The 25,732-nt window shown below is 46.0% G+C and overlaps 1 protein-coding gene across 1 annotated transcript in view; it reads right to left on the bottom strand.

Annotated features, from left to right (window-relative positions):
• The window catches only part of mgat4a (alpha-1,3-mannosyl-glycoprotein 4-beta-N-acetylglucosaminyltransferase A), a 281,493-nt gene that overhangs the window by 91,011 nt on the left and 164,750 nt on the right, over window positions 1-25,732 (bottom strand). Inside the window, exons 2-3 of the mRNA XM_070892430.1 lie at window positions 16,176-16,343; window positions 14,445-14,585 (exon numbers count right to left, since the gene is read on the bottom strand). Coding sequence (XP_070748531.1) covers window positions 14,445-14,585; window positions 16,176-16,343 — 309 coding nt within the window. The remainder of the gene's footprint in view (window positions 1-14,444; window positions 14,586-16,175; window positions 16,344-25,732) is intronic.

Below are 25,732 nucleotides of genomic sequence, written 5' to 3'. Positions count from 1 at the left end.
GGTAAAGAGAGAAAGGGGGGGGGTAAAGAGAGAAAGGGGGGGGTAAAGAGAGAAAGGGGGGGGTAAAGAGAGAAAGGGGGGGTAAAGAGAGAAAGGGGGGGTAAAGAGAGAAAGGGGGGGGGTAAAGAGAGAAAGGGGGGGTAAAGAGAGAAAGGGGGGGTAAAGAGAGAAAGGGGGGGTAAAGAGAGAAAGGGGGGGGTAAAGAGAGAAAGGGGGGGTAAAGAGAGAAAGGGGGGTTAAAGAGAGAAAGGGGGGGTAAAGAGAGAATGGGGGGGTAAAGAGAGAATGGGGGGGTAAAGAGAGAATGGGGGGGTAAGGAGAGATGGGGCGAGAGAGAGACACGTATGGAGGGGAGAGGGAGGGGAGAGGGAGGAGAGGGGGGGGGGGGGGGGGAAGGTTGAATGGGCACCGCCGCCGCCGCAGAAGAAGCCGGGCCGCCACCGACGACACTTCGGGCGGGGCCCGCTCCCAGCGCAAGGCCGGGCAGGCAGGCCCCCGCCAACGACGTTTGGTGGGAATGGGGGGGGGGGGGGGGTGGGGGGGGAGGCCCGAGTCCCGATCTTTGTCCGGGGAGCTCATTTGGCCAGGGCTAGGGCCTGCGTGCTTCGGGCCCCTCCCACGCAGCGTTGGGGGTGAGGAGCTACTGCACATGCGCGCGCACTCTCAGCGCACATGTGCAGGGGTCCCGGTACGGTTTTCAGCGCCGGGACCTGGCTCCGCCCCCGACCCCTTGTGCTGCGCCTACGCCGAGAACGAAGATGTCCTGAGGAGCTCGCAGAATCACAAGGTAAGTTTTCGGCGCCCTTTTTATTCCAGAAAGTCGGGGCACCTTATGGCATTTTTGCAGAGGGCGGAAACTTGGGCCCAAAGATTACCTGATTTCACAAACAGATTAATGGAAGATTGAAAGGAAAATATGGATGGAATTACCAACACTGACTCAGTGGGGGTGGGGCGGAGGGTTCAGGATAGTAAATTTCAAGGATTCAGTAGCAGCTAGCTAATAGTCATAACATGTATTGAGTAATGTAGCATTTACAAACTTTCAACAACTCCCACAGGCCCCCTCCGTCCCCCCCCTCCCAACCCAGGTTTCACGGCTGTGTGACTACAGACACTGAACATTAGTTCTCAAAGCTTTTAGCACTGTTGTAAGATCAACAAAGGCTGACATTGATGGAGATTCAACATCGCCTCCAGTGTGCCAGTGCAGCCTTCGGCTGCCTGAGGAAGAGTGTTCAAAGACCAGGCCCTCATATCTACCACCAAGCTCATAGTCTACAGGGCTGTAGTAATACCCGCCCTCCTGTATGGATCAGAGGCATGGATAATGTACAGAAGACACCAAGTCGCTGGAGATATATCACCAATGATGTCTCCTCAAGATCCTGCAAATCTCCTGGGAGGATAGGCGCACCAACATCAGTGTCCTCGTCCAGGCCAACCTCCCCACTGACACCTTGGAGTCCCTGACCAAAGACCGCCCTAGGTGGAGAAAGTGCATCCGGGAGGGTGCTGAGCTCTTCGAATCTCAACGCCGAGACCGTGAAGAGGTCAGGCGCAGCCAGCGTGCGGTAAACCAGTGCCGCCCCCCCTCCCCCGACTAATGTCTGTCCCACTTGTGACAGGGTCTGCGACTCTCGTATTGGACTGTTCAGCCACCAAAGGACTCACTTTGGGAGTGGAAGCAAGTCTTCCTCGATTCTGAGGGACTGTCTATGATGATGATGATGAATGTGCAACACTGAGCAGCAAGTCAAGTGCAGCAAGTAGAAGTGGCTGCCACAAATGAAAAACAGCTGTAACCTTGAAATATTTACTGTCACACGCTTGTTGTTATAGAATCACAGAATGTTGTTGCTTAGAAACAGGCCATTCAGGTTTGTGCCAAGGTGTCACCTAGTCTATATCCACTTTCCTGCTCATTCCTAATCACCTAGAAGTGCGGCTGTTCGCTGATGATACCACAATATGCTGCTCCATTCAGAATTCCTCTGGTAATGCAGCAGCCCATGTCAGCCTAAGCCTGGATGGTATCCAGGTCCTGCTGAAGACTGGCAAGTGGCAGGTATTGAAATTCCAGAGAGAGAGAACACTCAGGCATCTCCTTTCGACCTTGACTAACACCACCATTGCCGAGACCTCACCAACATCTTGGGAGATGGGGTCACCACAGAACAGAAACTTAACTGAACCAGTGATATCAACGCCGTGGCTAGAAGAACAAGGCAGGGGCTGGGTGGCCTGCGCCAAATGGCTCAATCCTCAAAGCCTCCATCATCTGCAAGGCTCAAGTCAGGTTTGTAATCAAATACTCATCATGTATCTGAATGGGGGCAGCTGCAACATAGAAAATAGGTGCAGGAATAGGACATTCGGCCCTTCGAGCCTGCACCACCATTCAATATCATGGCTGATCATTTTTGCAACTTTAGTACCCCATTCCTACTTTCTCTCCATACCCCTTGATTCCTTTAGCCGTAAGGGCCACATCTAACTCCCTTTAGAATATATCTAACGAACTGGCCTCAACAACTTTGTGGTAGAAAATTCCACAGGTTCACAATTCTCTGAGTGAAGAAGATTCTCCTCATCTCGGTCCTAAATGGCTTACCCCTTATCCTTAGACTGTGACCCCTGGTTCTGGATTTCCCCAACATCGGGAACATTCTTCCTGCATCTAACCTGTCCAATCCCGTCAGAATTTTATATGTTTCTATGAGATCCCCTCTCATTCTTCTAAATTCCAGTGAATATAAGCCTAGTTGATCCAGTCTTTCTTCATATGTCAGTCCTGCCATCCCGGGAATCAGTCTGGTGAACCTTTGCTGCACTCCCGCATTGGCAAGAATGTCCTTCCTCAGATTAGGAGAGCAAAACTGAACATAATATTCAAGGTGTGGCCTCACCAAGGCTCTGTACAACTGCAGTAAGACCTCCCTGCTCCTACAACATTGAAGCAGCTCTACAGCATTCAGGGTAGAGCAGTTGAAAGGCAATATTCACTCCCTCCTTCGATGGTGCACAGTGGCTGCAGTACGGATGATCTACAGGACGCACTACACCAACTAACCAAGGTTACTTGAACAATACACCTTCCCTCTCCTGCAACCTTCACCATCAAGACAGACAAGAGCAGCATCGTCATGAGAACGCCAACATTTCTCAAGTTCCCCTCCAAGCAACACACCACCCTGACATGAACATGCGTCAGCATTCCTTCATCGTTGCTGGGTCAATATCCTGAAATGGGCACAGCAGTTCAAGAAGGCCTCTCATTGCCGCCTCAGGAAAACTATGGATGGGCAATTAACGCAGCCTTGAGAACCAACAAAACATTCCTTTTTGAAGCAGCTATCTATTTCCCGGTTGGAAGAACTTATTGCTCCACCTCAACAACAGTTTGTGGCAGAGAACGTGCCATTTTATCCACCCACGTTCCAAAGCGATTTGTTTATAACTTCCACTTTAATTCTGTGAGATAATCTTAAATTTGTGGGCTCCCAATAGCAGTAATTGGCCATGTGCAAATTAACTACAAAATTGGCCTCATTTCTACATTTTTTTAAAAAATCTGTAAAATCCAGTAACGACACTTCTGGATTACAAGGCAATAGACATATGGAAAAATTCAGCAATGAAACATTACTAACTTAGGACTCTACCCAAAACAGTCATGTAACAGAGTGCACTACATTACATCGGCCAGTTACAAATATATTTTCTTCTTTTATCTGAACAGCACTTAAAGACCTCAAATAACTTGAGGGCAGGTTACTGTTTTCATTCTTTCTATCAGGTCATGCATCTGCTCTCCAGCCTGCTGCATAATTGCTCACCATCTACATCTGAAGTACATGCTCAGCTTTTGTTGCCCTCAAACTCGCTGCTCACACATGTCCCCTGAAAATTCCTTTTCTGGTCCTCGCTGAATTCACCCCATAATGAGAGTCGTTTCTTCTGAACATGCGTGACATTTCAGCGCATGCACAGAAAGGGCAAGTCAATATACATGAAAGAGAATTAGCAAGAGCAGGCCATTCGGCTCCTCCAGCCTGCTCCGCCATTCAATAAGATCATGGCTGATCTTCTACCTCAACTCCACTTTCCTGCACTATCCCCATATCCCTTAATATCCAAAAATCTATCGATCTCTGTCGTGAAGATACTCAAAGACTGAGCTTCCATAGTCCACTAGAGAATTCCAAAGATTCACAGCCCTTTGAATGAAGAAATTTCTCCTTATCTCAGTCCTAAATGGCCAACTCCTTATTCTGAGATTGTGACCCCTGGGGAAACATCCTCCCTGCATCTACCCTGTCACAACCTGTAAAAATGTTGTATGTTTCAATGAGATCGCCTCTCATTCTTCTAAACTCGAGAGAATATAGGCCTAGTCTACTTAATCTCTCCTCATAGGGCAATCACCCCATCCCAGGAATCAGTCTGGTGGACCTTCGTTGCACTCCCTCTACCGAAGGAAGGATATACTTGCAATAAAGAGACCAAAACTGTACACAATACTCCAGGTGCGGTCTCACCAGGGCTCTCTATAATTGCAGTAAGACATATTTACTCTTATACTCAAATCCTCTTGTAATAAAGCCAAGTTGCCGTGCATTATGGGGCGAGTTCCAGAAAAGCAATTTTCCCGACTCCACAAACAGGGGCTGGAAAAATATAAAAAAAACAGAAAATGCTGGAAATCTCTGGGTCAGGCAGCATCTGTGGAGAGAAAAACAGAGTTAACGTTTCGGGTCGACGGCCCTTCGTCAGAACTGGAAAAATATGTTAGTTTACACAGGAGTACAAATCTATACTGTGAAGACAATGGGGCCTAAATTCATTTGCACCCGAAACCAGGTGCGATCCAGAGAGAACCAAGAACCATCCTAAATTGGTCCTCAGAACTCACCATAATTACGGCAAGCCGTAGCCACCAATCGGACACTCCACACAGCTCGCCGGTCAGAGACTGGCAAATTTCAGCTGGCTCAGACCCACAGGCGAGTCCAGGGGCAAGGGAGGCAATCAGATGTGGGGTGAGCGTGCGCATGCAGCAGCTGCATTTTTACTGTGGAGGCAGGAGGCGCACTCCTGCTCCTCCTGGCTCTACATTAAGGCCTCTTCAAAAAAAATACTTCACCACTGGCTTCTTCTATGCAAGCTCCCACTGCTTTTAACTAATTTCGTTAAGGGTTCTGGAAACAGGCTCAGGTGAAACGAGGTCTACGCTCATCTGGCTGCCTAAAGATCGGCCCTGCTGAATTTAGCAGTGGTTTGGGCGCATGTGATGTGGAATTTAGCACCCCGTTATTCTCATTAAGCCATCAGCAGGGACCTGGGAAATGATGCCACACTCCAGATAATCAAGCAGACAAGTAGAAAGACTGGCAGGGTGCCAGTTTCAGCAATAGACTTATACTGTCATGATTTCCCCTCGACAGTCTTCAGATGAGTAGCCCCAATCCAAACACAGCAAGAAAATCGCTGCTTTATAGCCATGCTAATGGTAATAAGCGTGCTAATAAGTACCTGAAGGTCTATATAACGATGTCTGCGCAAGATCCGACAAATCCCCTGGGAGGACAGACGCACCAACATTAGCGTCCTTGACCAGGCCAACATCCCCAGCATTGAAGCACTGACCACACTTGATCAGCTCCACTGGGCGGGCCACATTGTTCGCATGCCAGACATGTGATAAACATAGAAACATAGAAAATAGGTGCAGGAGTAGGCCATTCGGCCCTTCTAGCCTGCACCGCCATTCAATGAGTTCATGGCTGAACATGCAACTTCAGTACCCCATTCCTGCTCTCTCACCATACCCCTTGATCCTCCTAGTAGTAAGGACTTCATCTAACTCCTTTTTGAATATATTTAGTGAATTGGCCTCAACAACTTTCTGTGGTAGAGAATTCCACAGGTTCACCACTCTCTGGGTGAAGAAATTCCCCCTCATCTCGGTCCTAAATGGCTTACCCCTTATCCTTAGACTGTGTCCCCTGGTTCTGGACTTCCGCAACATTGGGAACATTCTTCCTGCATCTAACGTGTCTAACCCCGTCAGAATTTTAAACGTTTCTATGAGGTCCCCTCTCATTCTTCTGAACTCCAGTTGATCCAGTCTTTCTTGATAGGTCAGTCCCGCCATCCCGGGAATCAGTCTGGTGAACCTTCGCTGCACTCCCTCAATAGCAATAATGTCCTTCCTCAGGTTAGGAATAAATGTGAGGTTATCCACTTTGGGGGCAAAAACGCGAAGACAGAATATTATCTGAATGGTGGCAGATTAGGAAAAGGGGAGGTGCAACGTGACCTGGGTGTCATGGTTCATCAGTCATTGAAAATTGGCATGCAGGTATAGCAGGCGGTGAAGGCAGCAAATGCTATGTTGGCCTTCATAGCTAGGGGATTTGAGTATAGGAGCAGGGAGGTCTTACTGCAGTTGTACAGGGCCTTGGTGAGGCCTCACCTGGAATATTGTGTTCAGTTTTGGTCTCCTAATCTGAGGAAGGACGTTCTTGCTATTGAGGGAGTGCAGCGAAGGTTCACCAGACTGATTCCGGGATGGTCGGACTGACATATGAGGAGAGACTGGATCAGCTGGGCCTTTATACACTGGAGTTTAGAAGGATGAGAGCAGATCTCAGAAACATACAAGATTCTGACGGGACTGGACAGATTAGATGCAGGTAGATTGTTCCTGATGTTGGGGAAGTCCAGAACCAGGGGACACAGTCTTAGGATAAGGGGTAGGCTATTTAGGACTGAGATGAGGAGAAATTTCTTCACTCAGTTGTTAACCTGTGGAATTCCCTGCCGCAGAGAGTTGGTGATGCCAGTTCATTGGATATATTCAAGAGGGAGTTAGATATGGCCCTTACGGCTAAAGGGATCAAGGGGTATGGAGAGAAAGCAGGAAAGGGGTACTGAGGGAATGATCAGCCATGATCTTATCGAATGGTGGTGCAGGCTCGAAGGGCTGAATGGCCTACTCCTGCAGCTATTTTCTATGTTTCTATGAGGCTCCCAAAGCAAGGGCTCTACTTGGAACTCCTTCTTGGCAAACGAGTCAAAGGTGGGCAGAGGATACGTTACAAGGACACCCTCAAAGCCTCCCTGATAAAGTGCAACATCTCCACTGACACCTGGGAGTCCCTGGCCAAAGACCGCCTTAAGTGGAAGAAATGCATCTGCGAGAGTGCCGAGCACCTCGAGTTTCGTCGCCGAGAGCATACAGTAATCAAGCGCAGGCAGCGGAAAGAGCGTGCGGCAAACCAATCCCACCCATCCCTTCCCTCAACGACTATCTGTCCCCCACCTGTGATAGAGACTGTGGTTCTCGTTTTGGAATGTACAGCCACCTAAGAACTCATGCTAAGAGTGGAAGTAAGTCTTCCTCGATTCCGAGGGACTGCCTATGATGATGACTTGCAGCACACTGCCATCCCACATTGATTGGAAAGCAATTAGACTCTTCATTACCTCATTGAATGACAGGCAAGACATCCTTTCATCACATGTCTGACATTTTTATAACTCGTATACAAAAATGTTGAAAAAATTATTGGCCCTGAAATTCCGATGTCCCGGGTCCATACGAAGTTTCTACGGACCCAGGAAGGCATCGGAAAAGCCGGGTTTCCGCGCGCAATGCGCATGCGCTGGTAACCGGCTTTTCCGATCTGTCAAGTTTCTGGCTTGACAGATCATCCATATATCAGGAGCGAGGACACTTGCAGGGCAAGATTTCCGATATTTACGAATATCTTGCCCTGCAAATGTCCTTTAAAATCTTGCGCGTAGGCGCATAGCCTACTTTTACAGGCGCAAGTGTTTAAAAATACACAAACATTTAAAAATAAAGTTATAAAAACACATTTTATTTTAAAAAATCCTTCCCACTATTTTAAGGCTTAATTTAAAAAAAAACTTATAAAAAAAATATTTTCCCGTCTTTAAGAACTTTAATTTAAAATGAACGTTAAATATGTAGTTTATTTTCTATTTTTTTTATTATTGTGTTTTGGGTGTTTGGGGAGGGGGGGGGTTCTCATTCATAGTAATAGGAGTTCCCGACTTACGGAATTCCTATTACTACGAATGAGAAAAGATATTAACCTGATTGGCTGCTGTCTCCAGCTCCCGGCCTGCACACGTCCCCACGTACACGCGCTGCGACGTGCAGTCTCGGGGGGCCTCAGGCTCGGAATTTCGAACGGGCGCAGCAGCAACAGGTAAGTAAGCGCGCATCTTTTTTTTCCCTATTTCACTCCTATGCCCGCGGGAAGACATCAATCAGAATTTCAAGCTTATTTTATTTATTTATTTAAAAAAAAACCGGCAACATTTTTATTGCCCCTATGATTTTTCTCCTGGGCTGCTTGCAGCAGTGTTCTGGAGATGAATCCTTAATTCCTGGAAACTCCAGGGCAATCCTGAAGTGTTGGCGACCCTTATGAGGACAGTATCCCTCTGTGCTAAAGGCATAGTCACTGGCATTACCTGTACCAGTATTCCAAGGCGAGAATAGGTTTTTAAAATTCCCCACCTGTTGTGCAGTAAAAACTTTAAAAACAGTTTAGAAAGTGAATTTAACTTAACTTTTGAAATGAAGTTGAATTTACTTCACAATGTTTTTTTTTGTGGAATAGTTTCTTTGATGTTCCAAATTTAAATCCTGCACATTTAAGATGCAGACACATACGGATATTTCTCACCTCCCCATTATCATCCAAATTCAGCAATGAACTGTGGCGAATGTGTTGAATTTTTATTATACAAGTATAGCTGGCGCGGAGAAAAAAATATAACCGTTCTTGGAATTCTGACTAAGATTGGGTCCTATGCCTTGCCTCATTATACACTTCATATAATGAAGGTCGCTTGTATTGTCAAACAAACAGGAATAAATAATACTGCCGTTTAGAAGAGTTCAGCAGGTAGTTGTTAAGTGAGGCAGGATGGTATAAGCAGACGATGTGGCACATAATGATGGCCAAACAACCGGAGCATTTTTCTAAGCTGGGAGGAAGCAATTGTTTCGGTCATCGTCACAGTTGTGGGGTTATTTAATCAATCAATCAATTTAGCTCTCCTGTGCAGTGGTGATGGTGTGTCTGCTAAAGGATTTTCTGTAGTGTGAAAAATCTACAGTTTGTTTTGTAAATTAGATTGGTGGGAGGAAGGAGACCAAAACTATGGGCCACAAATATAAGATGGTGATTAATAAATGCAATTTGGAATTCAGGAGAAACATCTTTACCCAGAGTGGTGAGAATGTGGAACTCGCTACCACAAGGAATAGTTGAGGCAAACAACATAGATGCATTTAAAGTAAAGCTGGATAAACATACGAGGGAGAAAGGGCACGATGACGTGGGAGGGAGGAGGCTCATGTGAAGCATAGACACTGGCATAGACCAGTTATGCCAAGTAGCAGAGGTGAGCAACAGCTCAATTTAATGATTTTTAAGGAGGGGTTTAAAGGAGAAGAGGGTGGCGGTTCAGGCAGAAGAGTTCAGGGAGGGAATTCCAGAGAGTGGCCCCTTGACGTCTGAAGGCATGGCCACAAAGGATAGGGTTTAAACACGAGGATGAGAATTTTAAATCTGAGGTGTTAGGGGAACTGGAACTGGAGCTAAAATAGGTCAACAAGAAGAACATAAGAAATAGGCGATGCAGCCCCTCGAGCCTGCTCCATTTAATACGATCATGGCTGATCCAATCATGGACTCGGGTCCACTTCCCCACCCGCTCCCCGTAACCCCTTATCGGTTAAGAGACATAGAAAATAGGTGCAGGAATAGGCCATTCGGCCCTTCGAGCCTGCACCGCCATTCAATAAGATCATGGCTGATCATTCCCTCAGTACCCCTTTCCTGCTTTCTCTCCATACCCCTTGATCCCGTTAGCCGTAAGGACCATATCTAACTCCGTCTTGAATAGATCCAATGAACTGGCATCAACAACTCTCTGCTGTAGGGAATTCCACAGGTTAACAACTCTGAGTGAAGAAGTTTCTCCTCATCTCAGTCCTAAATGGCCTACCCCTTATCCTAAGACTGTGTCCCCTGGTTCTGGACTTCCCCAACATTGGGAACATTCTTCCTGCATCTAACCTGTCCAGTCCCGTCAGAATCTTATACGTTTCTATGAGATCCCCTCTCATCCTTCTAAACTCCAGTGAATAAAGGCCCAGTTGATCCAGTCTCTCCTTATAGGACAGTCCAACCATCCCTGGAATTAGTCTGGTGAACCTTCGCTGCACTCCCTCAATAGCAAGAACGTCCTTCCTCAGATTAGGAGACCAAAACTGAACACAATATTCCAGGTGAGGCCTCACTAAGGCCCTGTACAACTGCAGTAAGACCTCCCTGCTCCTATACTCAAACCCCCTAGCTATGAAGGCCAACATAGCATTTGCCTTCTTCACCGCCTGCTGTACCTGCATGCCCACTTTGGGAATGATGAACCATGACACCCAGGTCTCGTTGCACCTCCCCTTTTCCTAATCTGCCACCATTCAGATAATATTCTGCCTTCATGTTTTTGCCCCCAAAGTGGATAACCTCACATTTATCCACATTATACTGCATTTGCCATGCATTTGCCCACTCACCTAACCTGTCAAGTCACCCTGCAGCCTCGTAGCATCCTCCTCACAGCTCGCACCACCATCCAGTTTAGTGTCATCCGCAAACTTGGAGATATTACACTCAATTCCTTCATCTAAATCGTTAATGTATATTGTAAAGAGCTGGGGTCCCAGCACTGAGCCCTGCGGCACTCCACTAGTCACTGCCTGCCATTCTAAAAAGGACCAGTTTATCCCGACTCTCTGCTTCCTGTCTGCCAACCAGTTCTCTATCCACGTCAGTATATTACCCCCAATACCATGCGCTTTGATTTTGCACACCAATCTCTTGTGCGGGACCTTGTCAAAAGCCTTTTGAAAGTCTAAATACACTACATCCACTGGTTCTCCCTTGTCCACTCTGCTAGTTACATCCTCAAAACATTCCAGAAGATTTGTCAAGCATGATTTCCCTTTCATAAATCCATGCTGACTTGGTCCGATCCTGTCACTGTTTTCCAAATGCGCTGCTATTTCATCCTTAATGATTGATTCCAACATTTTCCCCACCACTGATGTTAGGCTAAACGGTATATAATTACCCGCTTTCTCTCTCCCTCCTTTTTAAAAAAGTGGTATTACATTAGCTACCCTCCAGTCCACAGGAACTGATCCAGAGTTGATAGACTGTTGGAAAATGATCACCAATGCATCCACTATTTCTAGGGCCACTTCCTTAAGTACTCTGGGATGCAGACTATCAGGCCCCAGGGATTTATCGGCCTTCAATCCCCTCAATTTCCCGAACACAATTTCCCGCCTAATATGATATCCTTCAGTTCCTCCTCCTCACTTGTCTCACTGTCCCCTAGTACATTCGAAGGATATTTGTGTCTTCCTTCGTGAAGACAGAACCGAAGTATTTGTTCAATTGATCTGCCATTTCTTTGTTCCCCATTATAAATTCACCTGAATCCGACTGCAAGGGACCTCCGTTTGTCTTCACTAATCTTTTTCTCTTCACATATTTATAAAAACTGACTGCAAAAGCTTCTATGTTCCCTGCAAGCTTCCTCATATACTCTATTTTCCCCCTCTTAATTAAACCCTTAGTCCTCCTCTGTTGAATTCTAAATTTCTCCCAGACCTCAGGTTTGTTCCTTGGTTTTAACACTTTCTTTGGTTTTAACACTATCCTCAATTTCCCTTGTTAGCCATGGTTGAGCCACCTTCCCCGCTTTATTTTTACTCCAGACAGGGATGTACAATTGCTGAAGTTCATCCATGTGATCTTTAAATGTTTGCCATTGCTTATCCACTGTCAACCTTTTAAGTATCCTTTGCCAGTCTATTCTAGCTAATTCGCGCCTCATACCATTGAAGTTCAGGAGCCTAGTTTCCGAATTAACTGTGTCACTCTCCATCTTAAAGAATTCTACCATGTTATGGTCACTCTTCCCCAAGGGCCTCGCACAACAAGATTGCTAATTAGTCCCTTCTCATTACACATCATCCAGTCTAGGATGGCCAGCTCCCTAGTTGGCTCCTCGACATATTGGTCGAGAAAACCATCCCTAATACACTCCAGGAAATTCTCCTCCACTGCATTGCTACCAGTTTGGTTCACCCAATCAATTTGTATATTAAAGTCACCCATGATAACTGCTGTATCTTTATTGCATGCATCCCTTATTTCTTGTTTGATGCTATCCCAACCTCATTGCTACTCTTTGGTGGTCTGTACACAACTTCCACGAGCGTTTTCTGCCCTTTGGAATTTCGCAGCTCCACCCATACCGATTCCACATCATCCAGGCTAATGTTCCTCCTTACTATTGCATTGCAGAAAAACTGTCTATCTCTGTCTTAAATTTATTTAATGACCCAGCTTCCACAGATTTACAGCCCTCAGAGAAGAAATGTCTCATCTCAGTTTTAAATGGGCGGCCCCTTATTGTAAGATTATACCCCCTAGTTCTAGTCTCCCCTTTCAGTGGAAACATCGTCCCTGCATCCACCTTGTCAAGCCCCTCATAATCTTATACATTTTGATAAGATCACCTCTCATTCTTTTGAATTCCAATGAGTAGAGGCCCAGCCTACTCAGCCTTTCCTCATAAGTCAACCCCCTAATCTCTGGAATCAACCTTGTGAACCTTCTCTGAACTACCTCCAAAGCAAGTATATCATTTCGTAAATATGGAAATCAAAACTGCATGCAGTATTCCAGGTGTGGCCTCACCAATACCCTGTACAACTGTAGCAAGACTTCCCTGCTTTTATATTCCATCCCCTTTGCAATAAAGGGCCCAGTGATGGGTTTGGTGCAGGATAGGATAGGATGGAGGCAGCAGATTTTTAGATGAGCTGAAGCTTTCAGAGTGTGAAGGATGGGAGGCCAGCCGAGAGATCATTGGAATAGTTGAGTCCGGAGGCGACAAAGGCAAGGTTGACAGCTTCAGCAGCAGATCAGCTGAGGCAAACGCAGAGCCTGACGAGTTGGATGGTCTTTGAGACGATGATGATATGGGGTTGGAAGATCAGCTCAGGGTTTAATAGAACGTCATAGATACGAACACTCTGGTTGAACCAGAGACATTGGCTCAGGAGGGAGAATTAATTGATGGCAAGGCTATGGAGTTATTTTTCCTGAGATGGATGCAGAAGGATACAATCTCACGGTCCTTTTTTCGGAGCAGAAGGGGTGCTGGTGATGCACGCTGGGTCCCATTTGGGGGAATTGGACGTGTTGACTTTCTCAAGAGACAGGGCCTCTGTCAGTACACAGTTCTGGAAGGAGGTAAGCGGTGCAGACATTGGCCTGCTTTCATCTCTTTACGGGTGCTGGCAGATGTGGTCATACTTCCAGCATTTTAAGATTTCCAGCACTTGCAGTCACTCCCTCCCTCCCATTTTCTTGCCTGTTTTCATTTGCCTCCATTTTGAAATTCCCCCCATCCCATGCTTTTACTCTATCTCAAAAGTTATTTCATGCCATTTTCTTCTTTTAATGTCGTATTGTTGCCTCGCTGAGAAGACCCACAGTTATCATCTCTTTCCAGCTTCTGAAAATACTTTGCTGGCTATTCAACTCATTAACAGCTTCTCTGTGACGGTCCTGACTTGGCTTCTATCCATTATTCTCTTGCCGCACATCCCACCTCTTTTTATTTTGATCAAACCCATGAAAAGGATCTTACTTATCTTCCAGTTTGGAGGTGCAGCTGCACCCGAAATATTAACTTGTTTTCTCATCTGATATTGATGGACCTGGTGTGCGTCTTGCTGGCATGTTCTATCACACAGGTGCATCATATGGGTTAAATCGTGCAGCCCGTGATGTAAAGTAGGTATCTTACACAACCACGGGGATATGATGTGTATCTACACGAGAGGCAACGCAGCAGATTCACAGCTGAGATTTGGCAACTGCAACATTTCTAGCATTCATTACAGGTCTTCAACACAGAAGTTAACTGAGTTTAATTAGCCAATTAAAAAATTCTCAATTAAACTTGTTCGCTGGGTCATGAAGGATTTCCACATGTGTAATAAAGTCATACATACTTAACTATCATCCAGCTGATGATCAACCTCAGCTTGTGAACAACGCAATAAATTGGAGTGAAATTTGTTTTGTTTTTTGAATACACATCCAAGCAGCTTAACCCTTTGTGGAAAAGGCTGATCTGCCTGGCATTGAGAGAGCATCAAAGACGAGAGTTACTTCATCAAATGCGTGGAATGGACATCTTAGGGCAGGACAATATAAATACCTTACAATTTAATTCAAACCCGTTTAAAGTACTTTACCCACCCCATCATTTTTATGCAAGAGCAAAGACCATTTCTAGTAACTTACCGCCAGTTCTGCCAAGGCCAACCTGCACAGCAGGCTGAAGGCTTTCCTCGCTGTTAAGTAAGTGGGGCATGTGATGGTAGATATTTGGCACTTGTAGGGCATTTTTGTTGGTCAAATCTTTCAACAGCTTTTTGGCGTCATCTGAAAATACAGTTAAGATTGATGAGTACATTCAGACAACTAATTTTGTTTTTGGCTGGGATCAGGATGAGGTCACGTTATCTCAATATGCTGGTGTATCAGGATAAGTGAAATCTATGGTAAAGCAACAATGGTCCTTTTGTCTAAAAAAAAGACTTGGATTTATATAGCACCCCCTTTCATGACCACCAGACGTCTCAAAGCTCTTTACACTCCAAAATGTACTTCATTGGTTGTAGTCATTGTTGTAATGTAGGAAACGCGGCAGCCAATTTGCGCACAAGCAAGTTCCCACAAGCAGCAATGTATGACCAGATAATCTGGTTTTGTTATGTTGATTGAGGAATAAATTGAGGATAACGCCCCTGTTCTTCTTCGAGTCTCGATTTAACATATCATCTGAAAGACAGCACCCTCTGGCAGTGCAATGCTCCCTCAGCGCTGCACTGGAGTGCCAGCCTAGATTTTTGCGCTCACATCCCTGGAGTGGGACTTGAACCCACAAACGTCTGACTCAGAGGCGAGTGTGCTACCCACGGAGCACAGAAAATGAAGGGCCACAATCATGAAAAATTAAAAAATGTAACATACACACATATCCAAGCTAAATATTATAAATGATCATACTAATTGCTTTCATCTCCATCAATGGTACCACATCTTTGGAACACTGATTGTGGATATTTGCAATGGAGGGTACAGAATTATGTAGCTCTTTCTGAACCCAAACATTGGGAGAAAATAACTATACAGCTTCTAGACAACATAAGGAGAGCTACAAAGGTGTGGCCATTTGCAATGGAAGGTACGAAACAATGTGGCACTCTCTGAACCAAATAGGGGGGAAAAAAATTTGCATGTCTACCCTAATAGTAATATTAATGACTGCAGACATTGATAGCTTGTGGTACAGTGCCCTGGCTCTAAAACTTCCCATAGGTTACCCCCCACCCCAGCCCTGAACTCGCATCTCTCTCCAGTTTGATTCCGACTTTCCCCATGCCCTCTCTGAGGTCATCTGGTCAATGAGACCGACCTCCTGCCCTCTTGACCCTATCTCCACCAAACTGTTGACCACCCAACTTACTGATGGGGATCAGTACTAATGGATGCCCTTAGATTCTGGTCAGTATGAACTGGCTCCCTCCTGCTCAATAGTGCAACCTGGAGTCACACAAAACAAGGAAAAGTTCAACTGAATGGGGATGCGTAAAACCAGACGACTGGTAGACACTTCCCCACAGGGTTGTGAAACAATTGAGCATGCCAGTCATCCAATACTGTTCTCTCACACCTCCTAGCAGACAGAGAATGGCCTTAGCAAAGGCTGGGAGCAAGTCTGCAGTTTGTCCTCTCAATAATGGGCAAGGGGCTACATGTGGAGAGGAGGATAATGTTAATTACATTTGAGGACTGTGCAATAAAAGCACTGCGTTGAAGCATCTTAGTCTAATCGGCTTGAACCCATTGATATTTTAATGACCGCAATCAAACGAATGTCATTTTACTTTTAAGTAGTTCTGGTTGGGACAGCTGCAGTGTTTCACTGGCTTCGCGAAGAGCACAGCTGCATTAGAAAAGGGGAATTACCTGAAAAATTGCTCAGAGTTGCTTTGCTCCCATTTGACGCAGCCACAATGCGTTTGAACTGCTCCAGGACAGCATTTAGTTCTGAGGAACGCTGCAAGGTTCGGTGCTCGGCCACACGAAGACGCTCCCTCAAGGCATGGAACTCGTGTTGGTAGGCAATTAGCTTTTCTGTGAATGGGGGGGAAACGTTAGCATAAAATCATTCTCAAGCAAAACCATTTTAAGAAATGTTAGTCTTCAGAATGTCTTTAAACAGCTACCCCTCAACAAGTTCAACAGAATTACATATTGAATTTACACAATTTGTTTTTCCCCCAATGCTTCAAGTACAGGAGACTTGGAAACTTAATACACAAGTTATTTATTTTTTCTTCTTGGTTTGCACAGTTACTCCCATGAGGCAAGGGTCTGGCTCACTTGTTCCATTCCAGGGGGCTGTGGTCAAGGCTGCAATAATAAAGCACAACCACACATCCCACTGCTCCATGGAAGTGAACACTCATGTTCCAAGGAATTTTGCCTCTTCATCCATGCCTCCCGGCACCCTCCCTACTTCCAACCCTCAAAGATCTCTGTTTCTCCAATTCTGGTCTCTTGCGCAGCCCTAATTTTCATGGCTCCGCAATTGACGGCCGTGCCTTCAGCTGCCTAGGCCCCAAGTACTGGAATTCCCGCCATAAATTTTGCTCTCTTTCTTTCAGACTCTGCTTAAAAAACAGACAGACTTGAATTTAGAGAGCATCTTTCACGACCACTGGGCGTCTCAAAATGTGTTACAGCCAATTAAGTACTTTGGGAGTGTAGGAAAAGCGGCAGACAACTTGCGCACAGCAAGCTCCCACAAACAGCTACCTAAAACCTATCTGACAAGTTTTTGGACACCTGTCCCAATATGTGGCTTGGTTTGTTGGGGAACGCTCCTGTGAAGTGCCTAGGGACATTTTACCACATTAAAGGCCCTATATAAATGCAAGTTGTTATAGCAAGACTTTTGGGATCATGTTTTTTTTCATAGAATCATAGAAATTCACAGCTCAGAAGGAGGCCATTTCGGCCCATCGTGTCCGCAACAGCTGACCACGAGCTATTCAGCCTAATCCCACTTTCCAGCTCTTGGTCCGTAGCCCTGTAGGTTACAGCTCTTTAGTGCACATCCAAGTATTTTTTTTTTTAAATGTAGTGAGGGTTTCTGTTGTGTTCGTAACACAGATGAGACTGCACACAGGGAGGTTAAAGTAACAGTGACCTGAGTCTTTATTAAGACACTCCAGAGTGAGTAACAGGCCTTAGGGGCCGGCTTATATACAGTGCTCCCAAGGGATGCTGGCATCCCTTGGGACTTCAGGAGATGCGCTCCCTGGTGGCAGAACATGGGAGTGCATGCTTTACAGATACACAACATCACTCCCCTCCCCAAAGTCAAAGTGAAAACTATTTACAAGGTGAGGCGGTTGGGAGCCTTTCTTTCCCTGGTGGACCGCCTCTGTACAAATGTCTGTTCTGGTGTGTTGGCTGTGCCCTCACTAGCTGGCGTGTTGTTGGCCCTGCAGGACTGCTAGGTGAGCCTGGCCTTGCTGGGCTGTTGAACGTGATGGGTTCGATTTCCTGGTCCGGCGTGGTGTCGAACCTTTGGGTGTGTGTTGTGGACTCAAAAAAGATGGTGTCTGCTGTGGGTTGTTCAGGGCAGTCTATGAACCACAGCCTTGTTTGGTCCAGGTGCTTTCTGCAAATTTGTCCATTGTCTAGTTTGACTACAAACACCCTACTCCCTTCTTTAGCTATCACCGTGCCCGCGATCCACTTGGGACCATGTCCATAGTTTAGCACATACACAGGGTCATTCAGATCAAATTCCCGTGATACAGTGGCACGACCATCATTTAACATTTTGTTGCTGCCACCTGCTCTCTACCTGATCATGCAGGTTGGGGTGAACCAGCGAGAGTCTGGTTTTAAGTGTCCTTTTCATGAGTAGCTCAGCCGGGGGCACCAGTGAGCGAGTGAGGTCTTGTGCAGTAGCTGAGCAGTACTCGGGACAGGCGAGTTTGGAGTGAGCGGTGACTCGTTTAAGGCTCGGTTTGATCGTTTGTACTGCCTGCTCATTGGAGGCTGGTTTAAACGGGGCTGAGGTGACATGTTTGATCCTATTGCGGGTCATGAATTCTTTAAATTCGGCACTGGCGAAACATGGTCCGTTGTCACTGACCAGTATGTCAGGCAGGCCGTGGGTGGCAAACATGGCTCTCAGGCTTTCAATGGTGGCGGTGCTTCCAGACATTATTTCACATTTAATTCATTTTGAAAAAGCATCCACGACCACCAGGAACATTTTACCGAGAAACAGGCCCACATAGTCGACATGGATCCTCGACCATGGTCTGGAGGGCCAGGATCACAGACTTAGTGGTGCCTCTCTGGGCACTTTGTTCAACTGAGCACATGCTGCATTGCCGTACACAGGACTCTTAAGTCAGCGTCGATACTGGGCCACCACACGTGGGATCTGGCTATCGCTTTCATCATTACTATACCCGGGTGTGTGCTGTGGAAATCAGAGATGAACGTCTGTCACCCTGCCCTTTTTGGGTAGCACTACGCAGTTACCCCACAACAGGCAGTCTGCCTGAATGGACAGTTCGTCCTTTTGCTGCTGGATTGATTAGCTCTTGCATTTCAATGGGGATGCTGGCCCAGCTCCCATGCAGTACACAGTTTTTTTACTAGGGACAGCAGAGGATCTTGGCTGGTCCAAGTCCTAATCTGGTGGGCCGTGACAGGTGATTTATCATTTTCAAACGCTTCCACGACCATCAACAAGTCTGCGGGCTGCGCCACCATCAACAAGTTTGCAGGCTGCGCCATTTCCACCCCCGTGGTGGGCAATGGTAGCCGACTGAGAGCATCCGCACAGTTCTCGATGCCTGGCCTGTGGCGGATGGTATAGATATACGCTGATAGCGCGAGTGCCCACGTTTGTACGTGGACTGAGGCATTCGTATTTATCCCCTTGTTTTCAGTGAACAGGGATATGAGGGGCTTGATCGGTTTCCAGCTCAAATTTGAGGCCAAACAGGTACTAATGCATTTTCTTTACTCCAAACACATGCGCTAATGCTCGAGTAGGCTCCCATGTTTCTCTGGAAGATCGCTGCAGCCGACCAAATTCCAAACGGGCATCTGTTGTAGATGAACAGTCCCTTGTGTGTGTGTTGATGCAGGTGAGGCCCTTTGAAGACTCCCCCAGCTCCTGCGTCATGTAGGCCGAGGTCAGGTCGAGCTTGGTGAACGTCTTGTCTCCTGCCAGCGTCTGCAAATAGGTCGTCTGCTTTAGGTAGTGGGTATTGATCCTGTAGCGAGAAACGATTAATAGTTACTTTATAAATTGCTGCAAATCCTGACTGTGCCATCATTTTTGAGTACTGGAACAATCGGGCTGGCCCACTCGCTGAATTCCATTGGGGAGATGAAGCCCTCGCGTTGCAGCCTATCCACTCTCTCCCTCATCATGAGGTACCGCTCTCGCCTTGCGGTGAATGGGTCATGCCTCTGGGACCAAGTGGATCCACACCTTTGCCCCGGAAAAGTTTCCAATGCCTGGCTCAAAAAGGGAAGGAAATTTGTTAAGAACCTGGGTACATGAGTCCCCATCAACATGTGATAGCGCTCGGATGTCATCCCAGTTCCAGCGGATTTTGCCCAGCCAGCTCCTTCCAAGCAGTGTGGGGCCATCGCCCGGGACAATCCAGAGTGGCAGTTCGTGCACCGTGCCCTTGACCATGGCGCTGCCCAGGACAGTGATAAGCTCTTTGGTGTACATTCTCAGTTTCGTATGGATGGGGCTCAGGGTTGGTCTGAGTGCCTTGTTGCACCACAGTCTCTCAAACATCTTTTTACTCATGATGGATTGGCTAGCGCCAGTGTCCAGTTCCATGGCTACAGGTAAGCCATTCAATTTTACGTTTAGCATTATAGGTGGACATTTCATCGAAAATGTGTGCACCCCATGTACTTCAGCACCTGCCTCCTCTCTCTGATGCTCGAAATTGCTTTGATCCACCATGGACCGATCCTCCTCTGCCACGTGGTGGTTAGCAGGTTTATCTGCTAACAAGGTGTGAATTGCCTTGCATTCATCCTTTGTTGCGGACTCAGTCATCTGAAGCCTGCTGGCAGTTGCAGACTTGTGGTTTCTGCCCTTTACATTTCTGCTCGCAAACACAGTTGCAGTTAATTTATGAACATTGCTAGCACTTGTGTGCTGAGAGATTTGTTTGGTGTTATCACTGGTGGACATTAACGCCTGTGCTATTGCAATGGCCTTACTGGGGGTCGGTGTCTCTACAGTCAAAAGTTTTCGTAGGATGGTCTCGTGGCCAATGCCCAGTACAAAAAAGTCTGAGCATTTGCTCCAGGTAGCCATCAAACTCACATTGCCCTGCAAGTCGCCTTAGCTCAGCAACGTAGCTCACCACTTCCTGACCTTCAGATCGCTGGCACGTGTAGAACCGATACCTCTCCATCAGCATGCTTTCCCTCTGCACTCCAAGGTCCCTTTGTTCCTCCACATCTTTTCAGTGTCGTACCATTTAATGTGTATTCCCTTGCCATGTTAGCCCTCCCCAAGTACATTACCTCACACTTATCTGGATTGAATTCCATTTGCCACTGTTCTGCCCACTTGACCAGTACATTGATATCTTCCTGCAGTCCACAGCTTTCTTCTTCATTATCAACCACACAGCCAATTTTAGCGTCATCTGAAAACTTCTTAATCATACCTCCGACATTCAAGTCCAAGTCATTGATATATACCACAAAAAGCAAGGGACCCAGCATTGAGCCCTGCGGAACCCCACTGGATACAGCCTTCATCACAAAAACATCCATCAACCATAACCCTTTGCTTCCTGCCTCTAAGCCAATTTTGGATCCAACTTGCCACTTTGCCCTGGATCCCATGGGCTTTTACTTTCATCACCAGTCTGCCACGTGGGACCTTATCAAAAGCTTTGCTAAAGTCCATATACACTACATCATATGCACTGCCGTCATCGACCCTTCTGGTTATGTCCTCGAAAAATGCAAATCAAGTTAGTCAGACATGATCTTCCCTGAACAAATCCGTGCCGTCATTGATTAATCCATGTCATTACAAATGATCTCAGGATTTTTTCCAATAATTTTCCCACCACTGAGGTTAGGATGACTGGCCTGTAATTACTTGGTTATCTCTTTTTAAACAAAGGTACAACATTAAGCAGACCTCCAGTCCTCTGACACCACACCTGCAGCCAGAGAGGACTGGAAAATGATGGTCAGAGCCTCTGCTATTTCCTGTCTTGTTTCTCAACAGCCTGGTATACATTTCATCCGGTCCTGGAGATTTTTTTCACTTTCAAAGCTGCTAAGCCCCTTAATACTTCCTCTCTCACTATGTTTATCTCGTCTAATATTTCATACTCTTCCTCCCTCATTGCAACGCCTGCATCGTCCTTCTCTTTTGTGAAAACAGATGGAAAGTATTCATTAAGACTCATACCCACATCTTCCACCTCCACACACACACATACACACATTTCCTTTATGGTCTCTAATAGGTCTCACTCTTCAGTTATCCTCTTAGAAACATGGACAAATAGGTGCAGGAGCAGGCCATTCGGCCCTTCGAGCCTGCACCACCATTTAATATGATCATGGCTGGTCATGCAACTTCAGTACCCCACTCCCACCTTCTCTCCATACCCCCGATCCCTTTAGCCGTAAGGGCCACATCTAACTCCCTTTTGAATATATCCAACGAACTGGACTCAACAGCATTCTGCGGTAGAGAATTCCACAGGGTTCACCACTCTCTGGGTGAAGAAGTTTCTCCTCATCTCGGTCCGATATGGCTTACCCCTTATCCTTAGACTGTGACCCCTGGTTCTGGACTTCCCCAACATCAGGAACATTCTTCCTGCATCTAACCTGTCCAATCCTGTCAGAATTTTATTTGCTTCTATGAGATCCCCTCTCATTCTTCTAAATTCCAGTGAATCTAAGCCGAATCGATCCAGTCTTTCTTCATATGTCAATCCTGCCATCCCAGGAATCAGTCTGGTGAACCTTTGCTGCACTCCCTCAATAGCAAGAACATCCTTCCTCAGATTAGGAGACCAAAACTGCACATAATACTCAACATGTGGACTCAACAAAGCCCTGTACAACTGCAGCAAGATCTCCCTGCTCCTATACTCAAAACCTCTCACTATGAAGGCCAACATGCTATTTGTTTTCTTAACTGTCTGCTGTACCTACATGCCTACTTTCAATGACTGATGTACCATGACACCCAGGTCCTGTTGCACCTCCCCTTTTCCTAATCTGTCACCATTCAGATAATAATCTGCCTTCCGGTTTTTGCCACCAAAGTGGATAACCTCACACTTATCCACATTATACTGCATCTGCCATGCATTTGCCCACTAACCTGTCTAAGTCACCCTTCGGCCTCTTGGCGTCCTCCTCACAGCTCACACGGGCACCCAGCTTAGTGTCATCTGCAAAGTTGGAGATATTACTCTTGCTCGTAATGTATTTATAAAACATCTTTGGGTTTTCCCTGATTTTACTTGCCAACATTCTTTCATGCTCTCCCTTTGCTTTCCTGATATATTTTAGAATTGCACCCCTGTACTTTTTATACTCCTCTAGAATTTCTGCAGTATTGAGTTCCCAGTATCTGTCATAAGCTACCTTTTTTTCTTTATCTTACCCTGTATGTGCCTTGACATCCCGGTGTCTCTACATTTGTTAGCCCCACCCTTGTTCTTTAAGGGAACATACTTGCTCTGTACTCAGAATCTCCGACTTGAACGCCTCCCACTGCTCTGACACTGATTTACCATCAACTACCCATTTCCAGTCCACTTTGGCCAAATCCCATCTCAGCTCAGCAAAATTGGCATTACCCCAATTGGGAACTTTTTTTCCTGGTCCACCTTTGTCCTTTTCCATAACTACCCTAAGTCTTACTGAATCAACGTCACTGGATATCCAACATTTTGGTGCTAAAGTATTGGATATCAGAAATAAAATGTGACCCAGTAACAGATTTTGTAAAAATAAATGCCATAATCTCTGAACAAGCTGTACATTTTTTTTTTTGTGTGTGTGTAGGTGCACAGTTCAGAGTTAATGGAACATTTGGATGGATTTTCAATTACTTTATCTGAATGTGTTTTTGAGTACTTGAGGCAGCATGATGGAGAACAAAAGATACAAATAGCTGATTGCAAGTCCCAATTTGAAGGATTACTATATTGTGTGACAGGTCGATATTGAAGTTGCTGCTTGCAGTGATTCTTTTCTTGTATGTTCACAATGATTTAGGCTATGTGTCAGCTGTGGCCCAGTGGGTAGCACACTCGCCTCGGAGTCAGAAGGTTGTGCATCCGAGTCCCACTCCAGGGACTTGAGCACGTAAATCTAGGCTGACATAGAAACATAGAAAATAGGTGCAGGAGCAGGACATTCGGCCCTTCGAGCCTGCACCACCATTCAATAAGATCATGGCTGATCATTCCCTCAGTACCCCTTTCCTGCTTTCTCTCCATACCCCTTGATCCTTTTAGCCGTAAGGGCCATATCTAAATGCCTCTTGAAAATATCCAATGAACTGGCATCAACAACTGTCTGCGGTAGAGAATTCCACAGGTCAACAACTCAGTGAAGAAGTTTCTCCTCATCTCAATCCTAAATGGCTTACCCTTTATCGTAACTAGTTCTGGACTTGCCCAGGATCGGGAACATTCTTCCTGCATCCAGTTCCGTCACAATTTTATATGTTTCGAGGAGATCCCCTCTCATCCTTCGAAACTCCAGTGAATACAGGCCCAGTCATTCCAGTCTCTCCTCATAGGTCAGTCCTGCCATCCCGGGAATCAGTCTGGTGAACCTTCATTGTACTCCCTCAATAGCAAGAACATCCTTCCTCAGATTAGGAGACCAAAACTGAACACAATATTCCAGGTGAGGCCTCACCAAGGCCCTGTACAACTGTAGTAAGACCTCCCTGCTCCTATACTCAAATCCCCTAGCTATGAAGGCCAACATACCACTTGCCTTCTTCACCGCCTGCTGTACCTGTATGCCAACTTTCAATGACTGATGAACCATGACACCCAGGTCACGTTGCACCTTTTCCTAATCTGCCGCCATTCAGATAATATTCTGCCTTCGCGTTTTTGCCACCAAAGTGGATAACCTCACATTTATCCACATTATACTGCATCTGCCATGCGTTTGCCCACTCACCTAACCTGTCCAAGTCACCCTGCAGCCTCCTAGCGTCCCCCTCACAGCTCACACTGCCACCCAGCTTAGTGTCATCTACAAACTTGGAGATATTACACTCAATTCCTTCATCTAAATCATTGACGTATATCGTAAATAGCTGGGGTTCCAGCACCGAGCCCTGTGGCACCTCACTAGTCACTGCCTGCCATTCTGAAAAGGACCCATTTATCCCGACTCTCTGCTTCCTGTCTGCCAACCAGTTCTCTATCCACGTCAGTAGATTACCCCCAATATCATGTGCTTTAATTTTGCACACCAATCTTTTGTGTGGGACCTTGTCAAAAGCCTTTTTAAATTCCAAATACACCACACCCACTGGTTCTCCCTTGTCCACTCTACTAGTTACATCCTCAAAAAATTCTAGATTTGTCAAGCATGATTTCCCCTTCATAAATCCATGTTGACTTGGACCGATCCTGTCACTGCTTTCCAAATGCGCTGCTATTTCATCTTTAATAATTGATTCCAACATTTTCCCCACTATTGATGTCAGGCTAACCAGTCTATAATTACCTGTTTTCTCGCTCCTTCCTTTTTTTAAAAAAGTGGTGTTACATTAGCTACCCTCCAATCCATAGGAACTGATCCAGAGTCAATAGACTGTTGGAAAATGATCACCAACGCACCCACTATTTCTAGGGCCACTTCCTTAAGTACTCGGGGATGCAGACGGTCAGGCCCCGGGGATTTATCGGCCTTCAATCCCATCAATTTCCCTCACACAATTTCCCACCTAATAAGGATTTCCTTCAGTTCCTCCTTTTCACTAGACCCTCGGTCGCGTAGTATTTCCGGAAGGTTATGTCAGTCTTCCTGAGTGAAGACAGAACCAAAGTATTTGTTCAATTGGTCTTCCATTTCTTTGTTCCCCATTATAAATTCACCTGATTCTGACTGCAAGTGACCTAAGTTTGTCTTCACTAAGCTTTTTCTCTTCACATATCTATAGAAGCTTTTGCAGTCAGTTTTTATATTCCCAGCAAGCTTCCTCTCATACTCTATTTTTCCCCTCCTAATTAAACCCTTTATCCTCCTCTGCTGAATTCTAAATTTCTCCCAGTCCTCAGGTTTGCTGCTTTTTCTGGCCAATTTATATGCCTCTTCCTTGGATTTAACACTATCCCTAATTTCCCTTGTTAGCCACGGTTGCGCCACCTTCCCAGTTTTACTTTTACTCCGGACAGGGATGTACAATTATTGAAGTTCATCCATGTGATCCT

The sequence above is a fragment of the Pristiophorus japonicus genome, chromosome 10 (genome assembly GCF_044704955.1).
Source record: "Pristiophorus japonicus isolate sPriJap1 chromosome 10, sPriJap1.hap1, whole genome shotgun sequence".
NCBI classification, from domain to species: Eukaryota; Metazoa; Chordata; class Chondrichthyes; family Pristiophoridae; genus Pristiophorus; species Pristiophorus japonicus.
The sequence above is the reverse complement of the archived record's forward strand: the minus strand, read 5'-3'. Positions and strand labels throughout refer to the sequence as shown.